The sequence below is a fragment of the Megalobrama amblycephala genome, linkage group LG19 (genome assembly GCF_018812025.1).
Source record: "Megalobrama amblycephala isolate DHTTF-2021 linkage group LG19, ASM1881202v1, whole genome shotgun sequence".
Taxonomy (NCBI): domain Eukaryota; kingdom Metazoa; phylum Chordata; class Actinopteri; order Cypriniformes; family Xenocyprididae; genus Megalobrama; species Megalobrama amblycephala.
The window spans coordinates 12,941,899-12,963,099 of NC_063062.1; the positions used below are offsets into that span (position 1 = coordinate 12,941,899).

General features: G+C 36.2%; 1 protein-coding gene across 1 annotated transcript; it reads right to left on the reverse strand.

Annotated features, from left to right (window-relative positions):
* Positions 1-1,503: 1,503 nt before the first annotated feature.
* Positions 1,504-19,537, reverse strand: asz1 (ankyrin repeat, SAM and basic leucine zipper domain containing 1). The gene is made up of 13 exons (XM_048169108.1): positions 19,355-19,537; positions 19,100-19,202; positions 18,887-19,009; positions 15,920-16,034; positions 10,619-10,730; positions 10,278-10,412; positions 9,282-9,397; positions 7,055-7,127; positions 6,693-6,749; positions 6,184-6,296; positions 3,322-3,427; positions 2,411-2,524; positions 1,504-1,864 (listed from the first exon to the last, which is right to left on the reverse strand). The coding sequence occupies exons 1-13, from the start codon at positions 19,460-19,462 to the stop codon at positions 1,703-1,705; spliced, it is 1,437 nt and encodes a 478-aa protein (XP_048025065.1). The 5' UTR covers positions 19,463-19,537; the 3' UTR covers positions 1,504-1,702.
* Positions 19,538-21,201: the final 1,664 nt, after the last annotated feature.

Here is a 21,201-nt window from a genome sequence, read left to right on the forward strand (position 1 = left end):
TTGCAATACATTTTACTCAAACAATATAAAACTGAATTAAACCATGCTTTTAAAGTAAATAATACAATAGATATTGTGTAGACACCATATCTTCATATTAGAAGTAACACGGCACCTGAACACAGAGACCTCAATATTTGGTACACAATGACGGTAGCATTCGAGATGGATCGTTTTGAATGTGAATGTGGCATTTTGAGTAGAAAATGAACTTCAAATATCACAAAATGGCAAGTTACTAAAATACTACATCAAAAGCAATGACAAAACAGTGTAAAAACAGTGAAAAATATTCAAGGCCCAGTGCATGATGGGAACACCAGTATCAGAAAGGTTGAGTAGTTTTACTTAATTTTTACGCTTTAATTTCTACAAGCTTAAATTGAGTACTAGTATAGAATTTAGTTTAATTCTTGCCTGAACTAACTTTTTAATGTAAAAATTACATTTGTTTTTTTCTGTAGTATTTACTTCACCATAAAATCATTTTTTACAGTGTACCGATAAAGTTTACTGTGGCTTTTTAAATTAATTAAAAACATCAAAAAGCAAAACACAGCTGATGCACATTCGTTCTAAGTAGATTTCAAAAACCTTGCTGTGTAGTTAAATAAGAGAAGGAAAACCACCATCTTGCTCCGATGAAAGCGACTTGAACACACCTGACATCTTAAACAAAACTTCCCACCTGGTAAATACGAACTTCCCAGGAGGACTTGGAACTTGTAATCATTTAAAAACATTTTCATATACTCTGTAGAAACGCAAGCATGCTTATTCATAAATACAATTATAAACTCAACAGCAGAGAACCTCCAGAACAGTGCTGGAAAATGGTCCAAAAAAAATAACAGTTCTCTGCAAGACTTAATTGCTAGATTTTAGCTTGTAGAAACTGTTTTACACTGCCTTTCCCTCAAGAAATCCCAACATTATTGTGAAAAAGGTTTAAACTCATACCCAACGCCAAATACTTGACATTGTTACAGCACCTTGGAGAACAGGTTCATCTCTCACTTTTTTCCAGTGAGAGTCAGATGTCAAGTGGTTCTTTTAAATGCATATTATTTAGCATAATTTCTGCTTACAAATATACAATGCATGCAACCAAAAGAAATCGCCTAATAAAAGAGCCGCCATAGACACGTCTTATGTTATACTCAGAATGGGGCTTTCAGGAAACTGTATGCACACGCTATATTACATTTCACTGTCAAACAATGAACATGTAACGAGTAATTGTTCAATATAACTGAACAAGACTGATCAAGCAATCAGCTTTCATCATGTGTAAGGGGGTCCTGCACCCCGGTTGGACTCACTAAGCACCCGGAAATGACATTTCAGCACCACAGACAGCGACTGGCAATGACTTTTCTTTTTGGGCCACCCAGCAAAAACAAAACAGGATTTCCAAAACACCCAAGCCTCCAGCACTTACTGACAGATGCTGCTGAAATAGAAGTTGACAACCTAATACAAAGCAATAAGAACGATAACACACTGGGTTGGGAAATGTTTTAATATGTTGGAAGTGCACTGCCTGCAACACCAAAAGAACACTTAATAGATTTACTTAAACAACAGTCTAGAATAGCACCACAAACAATCATAACATACCGTTAACATAAATGCAGAACATATGATGATTAATAAAATACTGAGATAACTTGAAATGCATACATCACAGCAATACGTAACCTCAAAAACAGTTTAATTTTTTGGATTGTGACAGCACAAATAGCAGCCCTGCTCCAAACATTCCAAGTCCAAGCACTGCAGCAAACCTCTTGCGGGCCTTTCCTCGCTGACCAATATTGGAGTTTGGTTGAAGAGGCTGAAAGGTATATTCTGTGTGATCCGTCTAAGGGAAAATTAATGGTTAAAAGAGAATAAATCATTTTGGAATTCATTTTAAAATGTTATGCTAATATTATTCTTTTGTTAAACAAAACTAATTACTGATTGTCTCTAGATTTCAGTGAAAAACCATCCCAAAACCCAGTATTTCACAACATCAGTATCCATTATATGATGTAGTGGAATGTTGTTTATGACTAAAGACAAAACACTGAGAAAGTGTTGTATTTAGGCATTTCTATTCTGATAGTGTGGCACAATAAAATGCTGAATGCTTTGAGAACACCAGGAGCAACAAGCAGCTGCAAACAAGTCTCACTAAACTAATTCCACAGTGGAGATTGATGAGTTGTGGAAATTCCCTGAAAAGTTCTGGCGGATAAGCTGATTCTCAATTAATCAACCGATTACCCTTCATCCTCATGAAAGAGAGTATGGCGACATCGGAATGGGATGCAATGGCTGCCCCTGTTGGTCTCTAAACTATTGTAAATAGAAGCGTCAGAGAAGATGAAAGATGAGGACATAAAGGAATGTGGACAAGACTGACCTTGCTGAGCAGGGTCTTAAGACAGAGTATCTCTTTCTGAAGGTCTCCTGTCTGAGTTACTAGCTCAGTGCAAAGGGCTTGAGCCTCTTTCTTGGGATCACATGTGAGAACAACCTGTCAAACAAAGGCATCACAAACAAGTGAAATGCACTTAAACTCATTTTAAAATACACTTAAACTCATTTGTTCACATCTATTCAAGGCTGTACTCATGGATAAATTCAGGCACTTAGGACAGTCACTCTCAAACTGTTTTTAGCACGTGAAGTGATTTTGACATGTCAACTAACTCAGAGTATTAGTAGACTGTCTACTTAATATCTGCTAACATTTTATTTTGATGATCCCCCAACAGACATTCTACTGACTACAAGTAACTACACGTCAACTTATTTTACTAAGCCTAACCCTAACACTGAACCCTAACAGTCTACCAATTCATAGTTTTGAGTCACATGACTGGCACAGAGACAAAACATCCATATAACTGCATTACAGGCCTGTCAACACATTATAATGGTTTTCTATGGAAATGTTCTGGGTTCATCTGCTTTCCTGTACATTAGTATTCATCAATAAGATGTCTACTGAATTTGGTCTTTTAATATTAATGTCTTACTTCATTAGTACTACAAACCTGATAAAAAAAAAAAAAAATAAAAAAAAATCACTGGCGGCTAATGGAGAAAAGCCTTGTTTTGCCCTCCAGGTGGGCATTCCTATAAGTGTGTGATATCATGTGAAAACTATGAATACTCTAATGAGAGTTAGTTGACATGTAGAATGTCATCATCGAAATAGTGTTACCCAAGCAGTGTGTTCCAGACGGCCACACAAGACTAAAGAAACTGACAGGAATACTTGTTATTGGTCTTATTTTACAAGGGATGCAGATACAGTACACAACGAACCTCAGAGGGGCTACGCGGGAACCTGCTGATGACGTCCTGTAAGGTTTCTGTCAAGTAACAGCACTGCTGTTTCAGGCTGATCAGAAAGTTAAGGAAATCTTCACTCCTGAGGAAAAGATGACATCTCACAAATGACACCCTGTGTTTAAGAACTTATGAAGTAGTTATATAAACATTCCACTTCCTTTATGCTTAGCCTTTTTAACAATGGAGTGCTGCAAGGATGATGTATTTTTATAGACCTAAAGCCAGAAAAGAATTAACAATTTAGCACTTCCAGCTGCATCTTCCTTAAGCCAATGGGTTTTTTTGGATGCGTTTTTGATTAGAAGCCTGAAATAAGGTCTGTAGTTAACAAGCTCAGGATATTTTCACATTTTATTCCACAACATAAAATATATCAGTAATGCCCCTTGTGGTTTTTTTAAAGCTTTTACTTTTTACTACAATTCCTAACAAGTGGCTAAATGGGACTACAGAGGTTGTCTGGTACATTAAACATCACCAGCCGAACAGGTAAACTCATCTACTCATTATTTCGCTTTTACAGCCCCATTGTGTATATAGACAAACTCTTGCAAACTATTCAAACTTTCAGGGAAAATGTTTATTTTTTTTTTTTTTTTAAGACTAAAAGTTGTCGGAAGCTTAGGGATGGTGATGAAGTAACGCTATCATGGTGAAGTTCGTTTACAGCCCATGTTTGGCTTTTTACCTCCAGCAATTGTATTGAGGATTCAAATTTCATAAAGTTATTTTCATTTGTGTAGATTACCATGATGAACAAAACATGTACGAATCATTAAAGGATTAGTCCACTTTTAAATACACTTTTCCTGATAAATTTACTCACCCCCATGTCATCCAAGATGTTCATGTCTTTCTTTCGTCAGTCGAAAAGAAATGAAGGTTTTTGAGGAAAACATTCCAGGATTTTTCTCCTTACAGTGGATTTCAATGGCTACCAACAGGTTGAAGGTCAAAATTACAGTTTCAGTGCAGCTTCAAGGGCTTTAAACGATACCAGATGAGTAATAAGGGTCTTATCTAGCGAATCGATCGGTCATTTTTGAAAAAAATACAACCGTTTATGCTTTATAAACAAAATATCGCATTGAACGTACTTTCCCTATTCTACTTACGGAACGTTTCGGTTTCGTTTTTTTCCGTAACTTGAATAGGGAAGGCGTAGGACATTCAGCGTGAGCGTTATGAAGAATGCGGAAGCGGAAAGTACGTTCAATGTGATATTTTGTTTATAAAGCATAAACGGTTGTATTTTTTTCGAAAATGACCGATCGATTCGCTAGAAAAGACCCTTATTACTCATCTGGTATCGTTTAAAGCCCTTGAAGCTGCACTGAAACTGTAATTTTGACCTTCAATCTGTTGGTAGCCATTGAAATCCACTGTAAGGAGAAAAATCCTGGAATGTTTTCCTCAAAAACCTTCATTTCTTTTCGACTGACGAAAGAAAGACATGAACATCTTGGATGACATGGGGGTGAGTAAATTTATCAGGAAAAGTGTATTTAAAAGTGGACTAATCCTTTAATTTTTGTTTATCACAGAACAATTTCAAAAGCCAACAGAAAAAAATCTATTGGGTTTTTAAATCGAAGGGACCAGGGGGATGCTAACTTCCTACAAAATATACCACACACTATGCTATACCCCTGTACACCTATTCAAGATGATCGCCATGTTTTATATTTTAGCAAAAAAGTACATAAAATCTTTTCTTTTTTCCCCCCAATGACAAACATTGAAAACAATCAAATATTTCTTAAACGACCAATGGTATCGCTTAATTTGTCGACAGCATTCTTGGCGCACTTTTGCCATCACTTACAATTTCAAACTCTTGTAATGGCTCACACATACCATGCGATGTTGATAGTGTTATCTTAACAGAGCATTTCCCCAAGCAGCCGTTTTCTTCTCCTAACACTCTGTCAGAGCCCGTGGTAAACACTGTCAGACGCCGTGGAGTTACTATCTTCTCCAGGACAGAGAGATGGGCTCTGAGCGCCACTTTGTTAGTTTTTCTATGACTGAATGAGTGATAGGCTCTTGTGGGACGACTAAGTGCTGGGTTAATGCCACCGTCCCAACAGGCACCATGAGCAGATCCATCAAATTGTATCAGGGCATGTATGCTGGTAATTAATTGTATTTTAAATAATTTAACCACTCAAAATAAATAATTGCAGTTTAATCTATTAATAATATTTGTAAATCTTTTTCATCCTAAAAATAACATCAGTATCAAAGCTACACATTATTACCGTTATCAGCCGGAAACAACTTATGAACTCTTGTGAAAGCGGCAGTGCTTATGTTTACGTACATCCCATTAGGCAGGAAATCAACTGTGGCAATGAATTTCACTGTAACTCTATATCCTTTTAATGTGTGTTTACGGAGGACCTATCAGAAGAGGATTTAACTGCACAATTTACTGTGTGTCCGTCTGCCCTCTCTGTACCTCCCCGACTTTGAATAAAGAAATTACAGATTGATTAGATTCATTAAGTGTGTACTTTAAAGTTAAAATGGCCAACTCACCATCATCCGTCAGAGCCCGGAGCGTGCAGAAATGGCACTAGTTCATTTCTCACCTTACAAATCACTACTAGAGCTTAAACCATTAAGACAGGCTTACATGGAAGACTTGTCAAGACACTGTTGTCCTGTTATTAGCTTCGCAGCTCATAGCTGCACTGCAGACTATTACCAGCATAAGAAACTGTTCATAGGACTATATAACTGATGATGAATGAATAAATATGGTTTGGATTTGATGTGAATACATAAACATACAATAAAGTTTAGCTTAGCTTGAGGCTTGATGAGCTTTACCCGCTGTCTATGTTATTAAGAGGCGTCAGGGTGTCCAGATCTACTTTATCAAGGTGCATCTGCTCCATGGCGCTGAGAATCTTCTTTTGATCCTCAGGATCAGTTATGCCAATCTACAAAGAGAAAGAGAGCTGATTTATCAATGTAAACATTTTATTGCATGGATATGTGTGTAAACCAAATAAAAATATACATATTTATTTCTGTTTAAATATAATTGTAATTGATCTTGTCAGTGTTATATTTACACACTGCATTATTATACTACACAGTGACTGTCAATAAATTCTTGAGCAAAACAAACTGGGAAAAATAAACACACACAAATAAGCAAAGCTGCTCATATGTCACATAACCAGAGCCTAAAATCAAATCTTATTTAAAACTGAGCAGTATTCTTTCACTGCCTTACAAGAACGTTTCTGCATTTGGAACAGTTCTATCCACTAGCTTTGTAAGTGATTGCTTTGCAAAAAATATATTTTTTTCTCTTGCTATGCTTGACATACCTTTTCTAAATCCCCCTTCTCCATCATCAATAAGTCGCTCCAAGTGACATCATGATCCTGCCAGTGTAAAAAATAAACAGAGGTGTAAATGAAACTTAAATTGAACATTAGAGATGATATTGATTACCTCCGAGTCTGAATTACAGTGTTGGTTACCTGTATTTTCTTTTACAATGCAGGTCTATAGGGTGACCGTAGTATAGCAGTATAATTTAAAAAAATCTTCACAGATCAGATAATAAACATGCAAACAAAATATAAGCTTAATACGTCTTGAACACCAGCCCTATAGAATTTGATTGAAAATGCATTACTGTAAACATTTGTTTTAGCGCAACAATAAAATAAATCAACTGGCTCACCACCATGATGCCTGAGAGATAATCCAGATTCAGACCATGCAGCAGCAGTTCAACATCACTCAGCTTAGAACAACTGTAAGATTAAACTCAAAGAATGAACCCTCATTTACAATATCAATATCTGAGTCCAAGTGTTTCTATATTGATTTGTAAAGCTATTAGATTTATAGTGAGGAACAGAATATGACTTATGTTCTTCTGCTACCCATCTACAGGTGCTGGTCATATAATTAGAATATTGTGAAAAAGTTCATTTTTTTTAATCGTAAATTATTTTTTTTTAAAATGAAACTTTCATTTATACTAGATTCCCTACATGTAAAGTAAAACATTTCAAAAGTTTTTTTTTTTTTTTTTTTTTAATTTGTTGATTAGAGCGTACAGCTAATGAAAGTCCAAAAATCCAGTATCTCAAAATATTAGAATATTTACATTTGAGTTTCATTAAATGACCATCCCTACAGTATAAATTCCGGGTATCTCCTGTTCTTTGAAACCACACTAATGGGGAAGACTGCTGACATGGCAGTGGTCCAGGAGACAATCATTGACAGCCTCCACAAAGAGAGTAAGTCACAGATGGTCATTACTGAATGGGGTGGCTGTTTACAGAGTGATGTATCAAAGCATATTAAATGCAAAGTTGACTAGAAGGAAGAAATTGGGTAGGCAAAGGTGCACAAGCAACAGGGATGACCACAAGCTTGAGAATACTGTCAAGTAAAGCCGATTCAAACACTTGGGAGAGCTTCACAATGAGTCAAATGAAGCCGGAGTCAGCGCATCAAGAGTCACCACACTCAGACACCTTCAGAAAAAGGACTACCAAGCCACTTCTGAAACAGAAACAACGTCAGAAGCATTTTACCTGGGCTAAGGAGAAAAAGAACTGGACAGTGAACAGTGGTCGAAAGTCCTCTTTTCAGATAAAAGTAAATTTTGCATTTCATGTTGAAATCATGGTCCCAGAGTCTGAAGGAAGACTGAAGAGGCACAGAATCCAAGCTGCTTGAAGTCTAGTGGGAAGTTTCTGAAGTCAGTAATGATTTGGGGGGCTGTGACATCTGCTGGTGTTGGTCCATTGTGTTTTATCAAGTGCAAAGTCAATGCAGTCATCTTCCAGGAGATTTTGGAGCACTTTATGCTTCCATCTGCTGACAAGCTTTATGGAGATGCTGATTTCCTTTTCCAGCAGGACTTTAGCACCTGCCCACAGTGCAAAAACCACTTCCAAGTGGTTTGCTGACCATGATATTACTGTGCTTTATTGGCCAGCCAACATGCCTGACCCCTGAATCTATGGGATATTTTCAAGAGAAAGATGAGAAACAGTCGATCCAACAATATATAGATGATCTGAAGGCTCAATAGTGCCTCAGCAGTGCCACAGGCTGATCACTTCCATGCCACACTTCACTGATGCTGTAATTTGTGCTAGGAGCAAGTCATTTGCTGTATTATGTGCTGCCGACCAAGTATTGTGTGTACAAATGAACATACTTTAAAGAACTTGAACTTTTCTGTTTTGAAAATCCATTTTTTGATTGATCTTAGGAAATATAATATTAACTAATATTTTGAGATACTGGATTTTGGACTTTCATTAGCTGTACGCTCTAATCATCAAAATTAAAAAAAAAAAAAAACTTTTGAAATGTTTTACTTTACATGTAGGGAATCTAGAATATATGAAAGTTTCATTTTTAAAAATAATTTACAATAAAAAAAAAAGAACTTTTTCACGATATTCTAATTATATGACCAGCACCTGTATATTTATATGTTCACCAAGGTTGCATAAAAGGTTGCATTTTTTTTTTTTTTTTTTTTTACACCATGTTAGCATCATGGCTATTTACATGGCAAACACAAAGGTCATTATCACAATCTGTAAAATTTACATTATTATATAAAACATTACTCCAGTCTTCAGTGTCACATGATGTTTCTTCAGAAATAATTCTAATATACTGATTTGCTGCTCAAGAACCATTTCTTATGATTATCAATGTTGTAAACCGTTTTTTCAGGATTTTTCTAAGTTCAAATGAGCAGGATTTATTTGAAATACACATCTTTTGTAACATTAAAATGCCTTTTTCTTTAATTTAAAAAAAACTCACTGACCCTAAACTTACAGTAGTGAATAAGCATTCAAAGCATTTCTTTTCATTTTTAGGCACCACTAGAGGGTGTTACAAGCCAAGTCACAGACACAGAGGCTCACCTCTCTTTGCAGGCAGAGTGAGGGTTTTGATTGAGAAATTTAAACAGAGCCTCAGCTTTGGACTGTGCATTGGCATTTGCAGCAGAGAGCTCTGGAGAATCAAAGATCCTGGAGATCTGAAGGAGCACAAGTTAAATATTCCTCATTCTCAAGAGCAAGAGTCATGCATTTTTTTTTAAAAGTGCCCCATTATGTTTTTTCGAATATCACCTTTCATGCAGTGTGTAATATAGCCGTTTGTGAATGTAAAAGGTCTGCAAAGTGTTGAAGATCGAAGTGCATGAGAAATAAAGTGATTGTCTTCTAAAAGAAAGAATTGATTCTGAACAGCTGAAAACAAGTCTTCAGCAACTCCAGTCTCACTTCCTGTGACATACCTACATAATGCAACACATTTGCATAATGGTGTTCGACATGGTGTCGAGAAGACACTATTTTCAGCGTTGCGAATCCTTTGCACACTTCAAAAGGATGAGGACTCGAACTGAAATTGATATGGGGAAAACAGTATAACTGTGTATACAAGTGCTGAGGAAGCCTCCAGAGCTGAAATTCAGATATAGGGGTTTCGTTTCCGACACGCACTGTAAGTGGTAGACCAAGTGATGCAATTGACGCTGGTAGGTCACATGATAATGACAACATGGCAGACATAGTACGTTCAGATTACATTCATTCTATATAGAACATACTTTTTTAGGGGTCGTGAAGTAATTACTTATTCAAAATATGTACCTATAAAATAATTATGCGATTTTGGATGCAGCCTCTATCTTCAAACAAACCGTTTTCAGACTCTTTGAGAAACGAGGTGATGTGCAATGTATATTATGAGAAAATTAAAGTGTTTTTTTGACCTTGGATGTATGTAAACCTATTGTAGGAGACCTCCAAAAACAGGAAATAGCATAATAGGGGCACTTTAACTATAGTCTAAAAGTAACATGTCTATGATTTCTGACATTAGAGATCACAGCAGAGAAAAAGGTGACCTACCTCAGGGTAATTGAACACTTTGGCCATGTCAGCTGCTGTCTTCCCTGATTTGGTTTTGATGGACTTCTCCGCTCCTAGTTGAAGCAGTTTCAACACGGCTCCTTGGTGTCCGTACTGAACTGCTATTATGAGGGCCTGCTCCATCAGAACAATATTACAATGGATTCCAGAGGAGAACGAAACAATATTAGATGCTCAGTTATATTGATCTTTTAAGAACACCTGCTAAAAGAAGCCCGATAATGATTACGATAAAATTGATAATGATTATGATCGTGCAGGAGGAAATAAGTTAAATGTATTCTACATCTAATTATCACAGCCTTTATTGATGAGCTTACCGTATGTCCATTTTCGTTCTGAAAGTTCAGCTCTGCTCCATGTGACACCAGCAAATTAATCAGCTGACAATAGCCATCTCTGGCAGCCAGCATCAGACACGTCATACTGCTCCTGAGCAAGGGCAAAAAACAAGACACAACAGAACTGCCAGATGTTACTGTGATCTTGGTGCTGGATACAAATCACACAGACGAGGGATATGTTCTCTGCCACATTTAGATTTAACACGAGTCATTTATTGCAATAAACTGAGATGGAATTGTTAGAAGCAATGTGTAATAGTGATAAACTAAGCCTAGTGACTTTCTGCTATAGTCACCATCTTAAAGTACACTGCAGAGTGTTTTGGCAGTTTCATGAAAATATCTTAAACAACAACAAATGAAACCCTTGAGAATGACAGATGGCACAGTAATTCAAGCTTGTCACCCTTTACTTCTCACAGTAAATTTATATGTAAACAGTTGCATCGTACCCTTTCAGATTTTTGAAGCAAGTGGATTTTGAACGCAACTTCCACAAATTTTTAATAAATTTGCACAATTAATTGTAGTCAGTGTTATTTTAGTATCATTGAGATACTATAATTATTAATATTATTTTCCATTATCTTTAACTTTAAAAGTTTTTTCATGCTTGTCATTTTCATTTTTTTTTTTTTAAATGTCCATATAGTTTTTAATTAAAAAAAAAAAAAAAAAATTAAAACACTGAATAACAGAACAAAGCTAATCTGTTGTTGTGTGCTTGCTTGTATATATATATATATATATATATATATATATATATATATATATATATATATATATATATATATATATATATATATATATATATATATATATATATATATATATATATTTATTTATTTTATTTTATTTTATTTTTTTTGATGTTTTTGTTTAGTTATTTTAGTACATCAAGTTAAACTAAATTAAAATAAAAAAAAATCCTTTACTTTTATTTCAGTTCATGTGTATATTTTATTTCAAGTAACAAATGTTTATGGTTTTAGTTTACGTAATAACCCCAACTGTAGATTAAAAAAAAACACTGAAACAGAGTCTAAAACACTGAATTTTTTTTAATGTCCATATAATTATTTAATTTAAATTTTAGTTTATTTTAGTATAAAAGTTAAACTAAATGATTTTTATTTTTTCAGATAATGCGTATTTTATTTCAAGTAACAATTTATTATTTTTTATGGTTTTAGTTTACTATATTAACCCTGATTGTAGATTTGATTCATTACAAAAATAACTATATATTATATTAGGTCGCAGTTTTAAATAAAGGCCTCCTTGCATGCTAAACAAAATATGTACCTCTAGGCTAACAAATCTGACAGTTCTTAAAGAACAACTAAAATGCAAATCATCATGTCTGATCTTGCTTAGGGCACCAGGTGAGTGTGGACAACCACTGAACCCCCCCCATGACACCCCTGTTTGTAAATCACTCCTTAAACGAAACCTCCATTTAATCAAATCACCATAAAGAGTACTACTGTGCCAAAGTAAACAAAGACAAAAACATTTTACACCTAGCTCAGGACAATCCATTACCTGCAAAAAGCACAAAAGAGGAACTTTCTAGTCATCTGTCCTCAGAGCTTGCGTCACTGTTGTAAATATACAGTTTTATCTAAAGGTCACGGTGTCAAACATCACACCTCAAGTCTATGGGAAAATCCTGAGGCTATTAATCAACATGGGTGGCATTTCCCAGAGAAGGTGACGATGGCAAACTGAACTCTACAGTGTAAGGCACAGGTAAGCAAGGGCGCCATCATTCTTCATCCTGACATTATCTCCTCGCTATCTACGCATTTCCCCTTCAGTGACTGTATTTGTGACAAATGTGTACAAGTCTTAAAAGCATTTTCCCAGGCTGTCCTTTTACTAGAACCAATGGAGCATGAAGAAAAGTTATTGAATCAATAAAACAAGATGCTAATTGCTGTAAACAGGGTTTATCCTATGGGTAAGATCATAATTTTTAAGTATCTACGTAACTCGGAGTAGTAAGAAGCAGTTATAAATGCTTCTCGTATACTAAACTGATATTTGAAATTAGAATAATTTGGAACAGCATATGCTTATTAAAATGAATGCTCAAAACCCTCACTGGGCACATCATCAAATAAACTACATGAATGAAAGGAAGAGGCACTTGCAGAAGTCTTGCATAATCAGCCAGCAAAATAAGGCCACCCGGGCCCAGTGAATTTTAGATTGCGCTCTCTTCACAATTAAAGCCTGAAACATACTGTACTCTATGGAAGACTTGAATCCAACTGATACACAATTAGCTACACAAGCTCAATATTATATGTTGTTGCATTTCAAAATAAATGTCTGCAATTCACAACATGAAGCAGGTATGCATGCGGTTATACGCAGGTAAAATGACAGGTATAAATGACTTTCTTTGGTGAAACGCAAAAGATGATAATTTTGATACATTTTTTTAATGAAAGTCAAAGGAGTCCAACGTTGTGGACCACATTTGACTAATAAAATGATCGTGCCAGAAGAATAGTGTCAGAACTTTGTCTGCTCTCTCTGTATCATCTCGTGAGCTTTTATTACATCTTACACAAGCGCGGTGAGGCGATTTAAGCATTTTCAGATGTAGATGAGGATGAGCAACTTTTGGAAAATGCTTGAAAACGTTAGTGTGGACAGGGAGTGTTTTGAAATGACATCACATGACATCCAAGTAAACAAAATATCTGTTTACTTATATAAGTAAGTGTTTTATTTTGATGTCAAAGCAAGATTTTAAAATGATTTACATCCAGGGCTGCACAACTTGAACAAAAATTATATGCTAATGTTTTGTCATATATTGCAATGATTATTATTATTATTATTATTATTATTATGATTAGGTTAACACCTTACAATAAGGTTTAATTTGTTAACATTAATTAAATACTTTAGTTAAACTAAAAATGAACAATACTTACAATTTATTAATCTTAATTTCAACATTTACCAATACATTATGGAAATCAAATGTTGTATTTGTTAACATTAGTTAATACACTGTGAACTAACATGAACAAACAATGAACAGCTGGATTTTTATTATCTAACATTAACAAAGATTAATAAATACTGTAAAATGTCTTGCTCATTGTTAGTTCGTGTTAGTTAATACATTAACTAATGCTAAAAATATGACCTTATTGTAAAGTGACTCATTATTAGATCTCCAAATATAAAAAACCCCCAGATAAAACCATTACTGTTATACTGTAAAATAAATCAGGTTACTGTACTAATTTTTCAATTTCAAACACTCAATCCCTCAAGCCTTCAACAGCTTTCAGATGCTGTAAACTTCTGTCCACGTTAGAAATTAAATTATGCCTACATAAAGTAAACCTAGCACACAATGTGTACCCAAATGCACATTAATCTCACAGTTATTGCAGAGATGGATTTTACGACAAGCGGCATTTACTGTAAATTAAGCCACTGAAAACAATGCTGCGCTTCACTCTGAAACACAAATTGCAGCCTTTGGGTGATATTGCTATTTCAGTTTTATTCTGATTGATTTTGCAGCCCCATTTATTCATTTAAATTATACTTTATCAACATACAAACCACCAGCAGTTCACTAATAAACCACTGTTTGAGAAACCCTGGCATAGACATTTGCAGGTGTGTATATAGCAGCTGGTTGGTGCAGTTTGATGACCCCGTTATCGCATGTAATCAGAGACAAAATGTGTGCAAATTAAAACCACTCACCCCAATACCATAATCACAATGTTACATGCATCTATTCTATGCCTGTGATTTCACATGTGAAAGAGAATGGTAACCAAATGCAAAATTTTAGTCTCAGCAATTTTCAAATAATGAATCTCAACTAATCTGAAACAGACCCCCTTCCCAAATTATGTCTGGCTTTGTGTTAGCATGCTGTATTTGTTAAAAGATTTAGGGAAGTGCAGCTGCTGCACATTGTAAGTTATGTGTGGAGCACTGAGAGGGCAGAGGAAGAGGATGAATGTTTCACAGGTCCAATGTCTCCCTGTACCTTGTTACCGAACTTTAAATATTTTGTCTGGATGAGACACAATCACTTTCTCACCAGTCAAGTGAGCAACATGCTTGTTGACACTCCAGATCATGTGAGCGGTTCGGGTGGCAGATGATAAGCAGCTGGAGGCTGCCCTGAAAAATGCCTGAGTCAATACACTATTGAGTACACATCACCTCCCAAATAGAGTCGTTAGGAAGACTTGTTTAAAACACTGTCTGGCCAGTGTTTTGAAGCTGGTGCGAGCATTTTTTCACATACTCTCAAACAACAGAGCTAGACAGTGCTTGTGATTATCTGTTGTTAGATCTGGATTCATGTGGATGAGATTATGGATCACAGGGCCCGTTTACACCTGGTCACTTCATGCGTTTTTACTGATCAGAGATAGCTATATGATTTATCAAAACTCCATTTACATTTGCCACATAAATGTGTCTCCGCAAAACGGATATAAATCCGATCTTCAATTTCCACGCAATAATGCAGATTTAATGGAGTTCACGTCACGGAAAGAAACAAATATGAGCTGCATTTTATTGATCATCGGCTAAGAATAAACTACAGAACCAAGGTACTGTCAGAAAACAAATTAAAAGATTGTAAAATTTATTTTAAACTCAATTGTTTTTTTAATTCTTAAGCCCAAAGTATACTTCACTTTTTACACGTAGGCATGGGGTCAGCGTACAGTGCGCGTGGCGCAAATTTTGTCATCAGAAGAGTATGCGCAAGTCGCACACGTGCATATACATTTTTCTTGCAGTAATTAGTTTATCCTCAAGTAATTTGTTTATCCACAACTGTGCCCTGGGGCATCGATTCACAAGGTATTCAAAGAAAAACTGCATAAACAGAACAGACCGGAACGCATAAAAGCTACACTGACAATGGAGGACGAGAGAATGTGCGAAGAGGTTAGAAAGTACCAATATTTGAGCAACTCTAGCATGAAAGAACACAAAGATGTTTACATGGGTTGTAACTCGTGGCGAAAGGGCTTGAGGGCAACCCAGGGCTTGAGACTGAAAATGGGCTTCCATAATATCTAAAGTATAAAGGTTGACACAATACCATAAAGATGATTTAAAAGAACTTAAGCATTTTACTCCATGTCATTTAGCAAAAATAAATGAATAACATTTGGCTAGTAAAATTCCACAGTAGTATTCATCATAAACTGAACCCCAGCTGCATGCCATGCATGAGCTGTCGCACCTGCAAAATAACTTTCTTACCTGTTGCAGATATTCGGGTCAGCGTTGCGACTGAGCAGCAGAGCCACACACCTGCAGATCATCTCTTCTGAGGCAGACGTTGCTGTGCAAGCAGCCATCAGAACTGTATAATTGTCTATGGAAAAACAGAGACATATTTATCGCAAAAATATCCTGCAATGGTAAATGTTCATACCACAGGATAAACGTGCTTTTACATACGTCATGTGAGTCTCACATGGCCTAATGTTGTTGGACAAAGACACTGTTAGTGCTTCGATCAAGTATCTGACCGGGAGCAGTTCTAGTGTTGTGTTGATGCAAAGAAAGACCGATCTAAGTTAGGGGTTTGTGTGTTGTGATGATAGCCGCGTTTAGACTACAGGAGCAGGTCTGCTAGGGAGTAGGATGCAGACATAGTTTAGTTGCGTCTGCGGTGGAGCAGGAAAATAAATAAAGCTCCGGTGTTGGGCCAACGCAATGACGCCAGCACCACGCTCTGTATACCGCCATTATCAATCACTTCTACATTCTTCCCCTTCTGTGCGGAACACAGACCAGGAAGTGGCAGCTGCATTCACATTTAATTATTTCCTGTCTGTTAGGCCTGCAGCTTCAGTTGCTCGAGACCCCCTCTGGAACTCCCCCTCCGTCTCTTCCCAGCGGACGCAGTGGAAGTGTCTACATCGCTTCAGTCGCTCATGTGCCGACATTTCACCGTGACCAACAGATGCATTCAATTTTGAAAAAAAAAATTAAGAGAGACAATGTGTAAACGAAAAACACCAGCAGATTAATTACACGTTACAATAGTTCGGCATGTGCGTCACAAACATTAAGTAATGGCAGATGAAGGACACTAAGGCAAACTCTAATTGGTTTCCATCCTCGCTAGCATGTGGGTTGAAATCAAAAGAATGTAACCTAATTCAATGTTAAGCGTATTAATGAAAACCAAACTATTCCCCCCTGAAGGATTAAGTCTAGCCATGCTCTTTTGATTTGATATCATTGGGTTTCTTCCCTGTGGCTGATGCAAAACCCCATCCTCTCCAATAAAAACCCACAAGAGTCAAAGGAAGGCCATGTGGTGCAATGCCAGATTGACAGTACTTGCTCTCACCTTATCAAACTAAACTTTAAAAAGGTTCACCAAGTGTAGTGCACCTTTATGCATCTGATAGGTTACTGATGCCATTGTAGAAATGTTCAAAATGGTCATATAACAGAAAAAGGGCCTATATCAATAGACACGCATGTGGTTTTTGCCACTTCAAAGCATGCGCATGCGACAGGAAGTAAGTGTACAAGACTTTCCCAGGTCTGAAAAATGCTGGAGCTCAGGGCCCTTAACACACACTCTCTCTAAGGCCCTGTTTACACCTAATATCAAGATGCATTTTGGTCAATCGGATCACAAGTGGATGACAACAAAGTGTCATAAATTTACCCACCCATAGACCCTCCCCTCAAAGAAATCAGGACAGAAGTGGTCTAAAGTGGACAAAAGAGTTGGATTAAAACACCAGGTGTAAACAGTCATGTGTCCGCCTAGTCTACTTGTGATCCGATCAATCTTAATACCAGGTGTAAAGAGGGCCTAAAACTGCTTTGCACAATATCCCATCATTCATCATGTACAGGAACCCATGTGCCCCAAAATCTTGACTGAGGAAATCTTTCCAGCCCAAGTTAATTTAATTACGTATAATTTGGTGGCAACATGTAAAGTGTTGCGCATTTTATTGGTGCAGAGATGAGTACAAGTATGTGTATTTTGTGAAACGTTGGCAAATGCTTTTAATCACTTTAGCAGAAGCACCACAGTTAAATTGTTTTGTGTTAAATACTACTGAACAGACATTCAGAAGTGTTGAAATGTGTAAAAGCTTAAAAATTTGAACACTTAGACCAATCAATGGAAATGCATCATGTAAGTAGACAAGTGGTCAAGTGCAAAGTATGGGTCCCCTTATCTCACATGAGTTTACATGTTAGTAATATTAATTTCTTTAAGTAAACGTTTCTATTGAGAATGATGTGCTGATTTAAAGACAACCTTAAAGTTAAAAGTGACATTCAGAATATCTTAATATCTCATTTAATCTTGCAATATAAAGCTCTGATACATGCATTAATGTTTTTATGAGTGCCTTTTGAGAATCCTTTGGTACTGGTTTAAAGGGTTAGTTCACCCAAAAATGAAAATTCTGTCATTTATTACTAACCCTCGTGCCGTTTTACACCCGTAAGACCTTCGTTTTTCTTCGGAACACAAATTAAGATATTTTTGTTGAAATCCGATGGCTCAGTGAGGCCTGCATTGCCAGCAATGACATTTCCTCTCTCAAGATCCATTAATGTACTAAAAACATATTTAAATCAGTTCATGCGAGTACAGTGGTTCAATATTAATATTATAAAGCGACGAGAATATTTTTGGTGCTTCAAAAAAAAACAAACAAAATAACAACTTATTTAGTGATGGCCAACTTCAAAACACTGCTTCAGGAAGATTCGGAGCATAATGAATCAGCGTATCGAATCATGATTCGGATCGCGTGTCAAACTGCTGAAATCACGTGACTATGGCACTCCGAACCGCTGATTCGACACGCTGATTCATTATGCTCCGAAGCTTCCTGAAGCAGTGTTTTGAAATCGGCCATCACTATATCACTATCATTATTTTGTTTTTTTTTGGCGCACCAAAAATATTCTCAGCGCTTTATAATATTAATATTGAACCACTGTACTCACATGTACTGATTTAAATATGTTTTTAGTACCTTTATGGATCTTGAGAGAAGAAATGTCATTGCTCCCTATGGAGGCCTCACTGAGCCATCGGATTTCATCGGATTCATTCATTTGTGTTCTGAAGATCAACGAAGGTCTTACGGGTGTGGAACGGCATGAGGATGAGTAATAAATGCCAGAATTTTAATTTTTGGGTGAACTAACCCTTTAAGGAGAAACTCCATCTACCTCTGCTGAAGTTTGCGCTTGCGCCGTGATCCAGCAGCAGCTCAGCGAGCTCATAGTGGGCCACATGGACGGCGCACATGAGAGGAGTCCAACCAAAGCCAAGCCGCGTCTCCACGTCCAGACCTGTTAAAATTAGATTGGCGTATTTTTACCCCTTGTTTAAATTTTGTAGCTTGTGTCGCCATAATAAAAACTTTAAATACAAGCACATACCCCCGTCCAAGAGCTCGCGCACCAGGTCGACATTTCCTGCAGTAATGGCTCTTTTCAAGGTGGATACTTTATCATCTCCATTCAAATGTGCTTGAGCTGAGATCTGCCAGACAGATAAACATGGTTGTTTTTTTTAATCATGCAAATAATTTGTGTACATAACCAGCTTATATTTAGTGGCTGAATGCTAGCCAAAATATAACATGGGACGAGACGAGTGTTGGAGGTGTTAAAGAATCTTTTCATTAAGTTTACCTCAGCGCACGTTTTTTTGTTATTATCAGAATATCCAATGTCCCACTCGTCGTTACTCCCATCACTTTCATCCCCAGCAGGAAAGGCATAGCCAATCTCGTTTGACATAATTATGGCGGACTATTAGAAGTTCCCGTTCACCTGATTGCGTTCTCATTAATGTCCGGCGTAATGACGCATGCGGAAGCCACGACCATATCTGTATATTAATGAAGCGACCAACAGAGAAGCGCGTTCTTCTAAAGCAAATTCTTTTAAAATACCTATTTTATTTTTTTACTATGTAATATTTTGCTGCCTCACATATATCTTAATTTTGCCAGAGGACGCATAAGGATGCATATGGGCACAAGTATAGTTAGATAGATAAATAGTTACTGCATATTTGATAAACTACTCTAATTTAACTGGCTAATTTTGTTAAAATATATGATTTAAATACATATATGAGCTCTGTGATGGACTGGCCATCTGTTCAGGGTGTTTCCCCTGCTTGCAGTCCAAGATGGTGGACAAGTGGTTTGGATGATGGATGGATGGATGGATGGATGGTTAGGCCTATATATAATCTAAATATATATTAAGATTATTCAAAGAAATAATAAACTTCATTTGCAACATTTACAGTCAGTAGTCATATCAATAAAATGGTTAAGATTGTTAATTTGCTAATGCACTTTTCATGTAGAATGAGCACCAATGTTTATTTGTTTTGTTTTTGTACATTATGTGTTGTTAAAGATATGTGTGTTCAAGAAAATGCTATTAAAAAAAATAGTATTTAAGATTGTCAATTTACTAAATTAGTCTGCTCTTGTGACTTGCATGCTGTGGCTTATCTGAAACTTTCTCAGTTGAAACAAAATTGCCAGCTGAGGAACACTGAATAGACTTCATGTGATCTTCTTTCTTATCGCAACATGATGAACTGCATTACAGATCTTGGACTTATCAAAATAAATTACATAATTTAGCCTACTTGGTTAAACAAAGGCAGCCCGGGAAGTAACCTATATTAAAGGGATAGTTAATCCAAAAATGTATATTTTGCAATAATGTAGCCTAGTATACTCTCCCTTGTGTTGATCCAAACCTGTACGAGTTTCTGTCGAACACAAAAGAAGATATTTTGAAAAATGTTGGTACCAGACAGTTGATGGACCCCATTGACTTCCATAGTAGTTTTTTCCACTATGGAAGGCAATGGGGTCCATTGACTGTTTGATTACCAACATTCTTCAAAATATCTTCTTTTGTGTTCGACAGAAACTCGTACAGGTTTGGAACAACTTGAAAGTGAGTAAATGAAGACAATGTTTTCATTTTTGGGCAAACTATCCCTTTAACAAATAGCCTCAAGATGTCACTCTGCTGAGATACATCTAGCCTTTTTACAGAATCATGAATCTGTTTGGGACAATTTAAGTGAAAAGTTAAAATGGAAAAAAAAAAAAAAAAAAAAAAATATATATATATATATCGATAAGCTATTTAATAAGTCCCCTTTTGTTGTAATGGCAGGAGTTCTTGAACTCTACAAGTGAAACCTGATGATCATGTTATCATCCAAAGAGCATCTTGTGCTTGACCTTTTGCACAATGGAATTAAAAAGTCACAAATATGCTGATTTGATTAGTGACCTAAACAGTGCTGCATCTTAAATATTTCTTCCTCATTTTGACAATAAGTGTTTTATTTTTTATTACAGTATTAGGACTATTAGTCTCTTTTAATTGTGTTAAGTCATTCGTTTCTTTCAACTAGCTTGAAAATGTATTAATATAGGCTACATTTATTTTCCCATTTCAAACATTAGGAAATCAGGAAAGGTGCGAAATTAAACAAT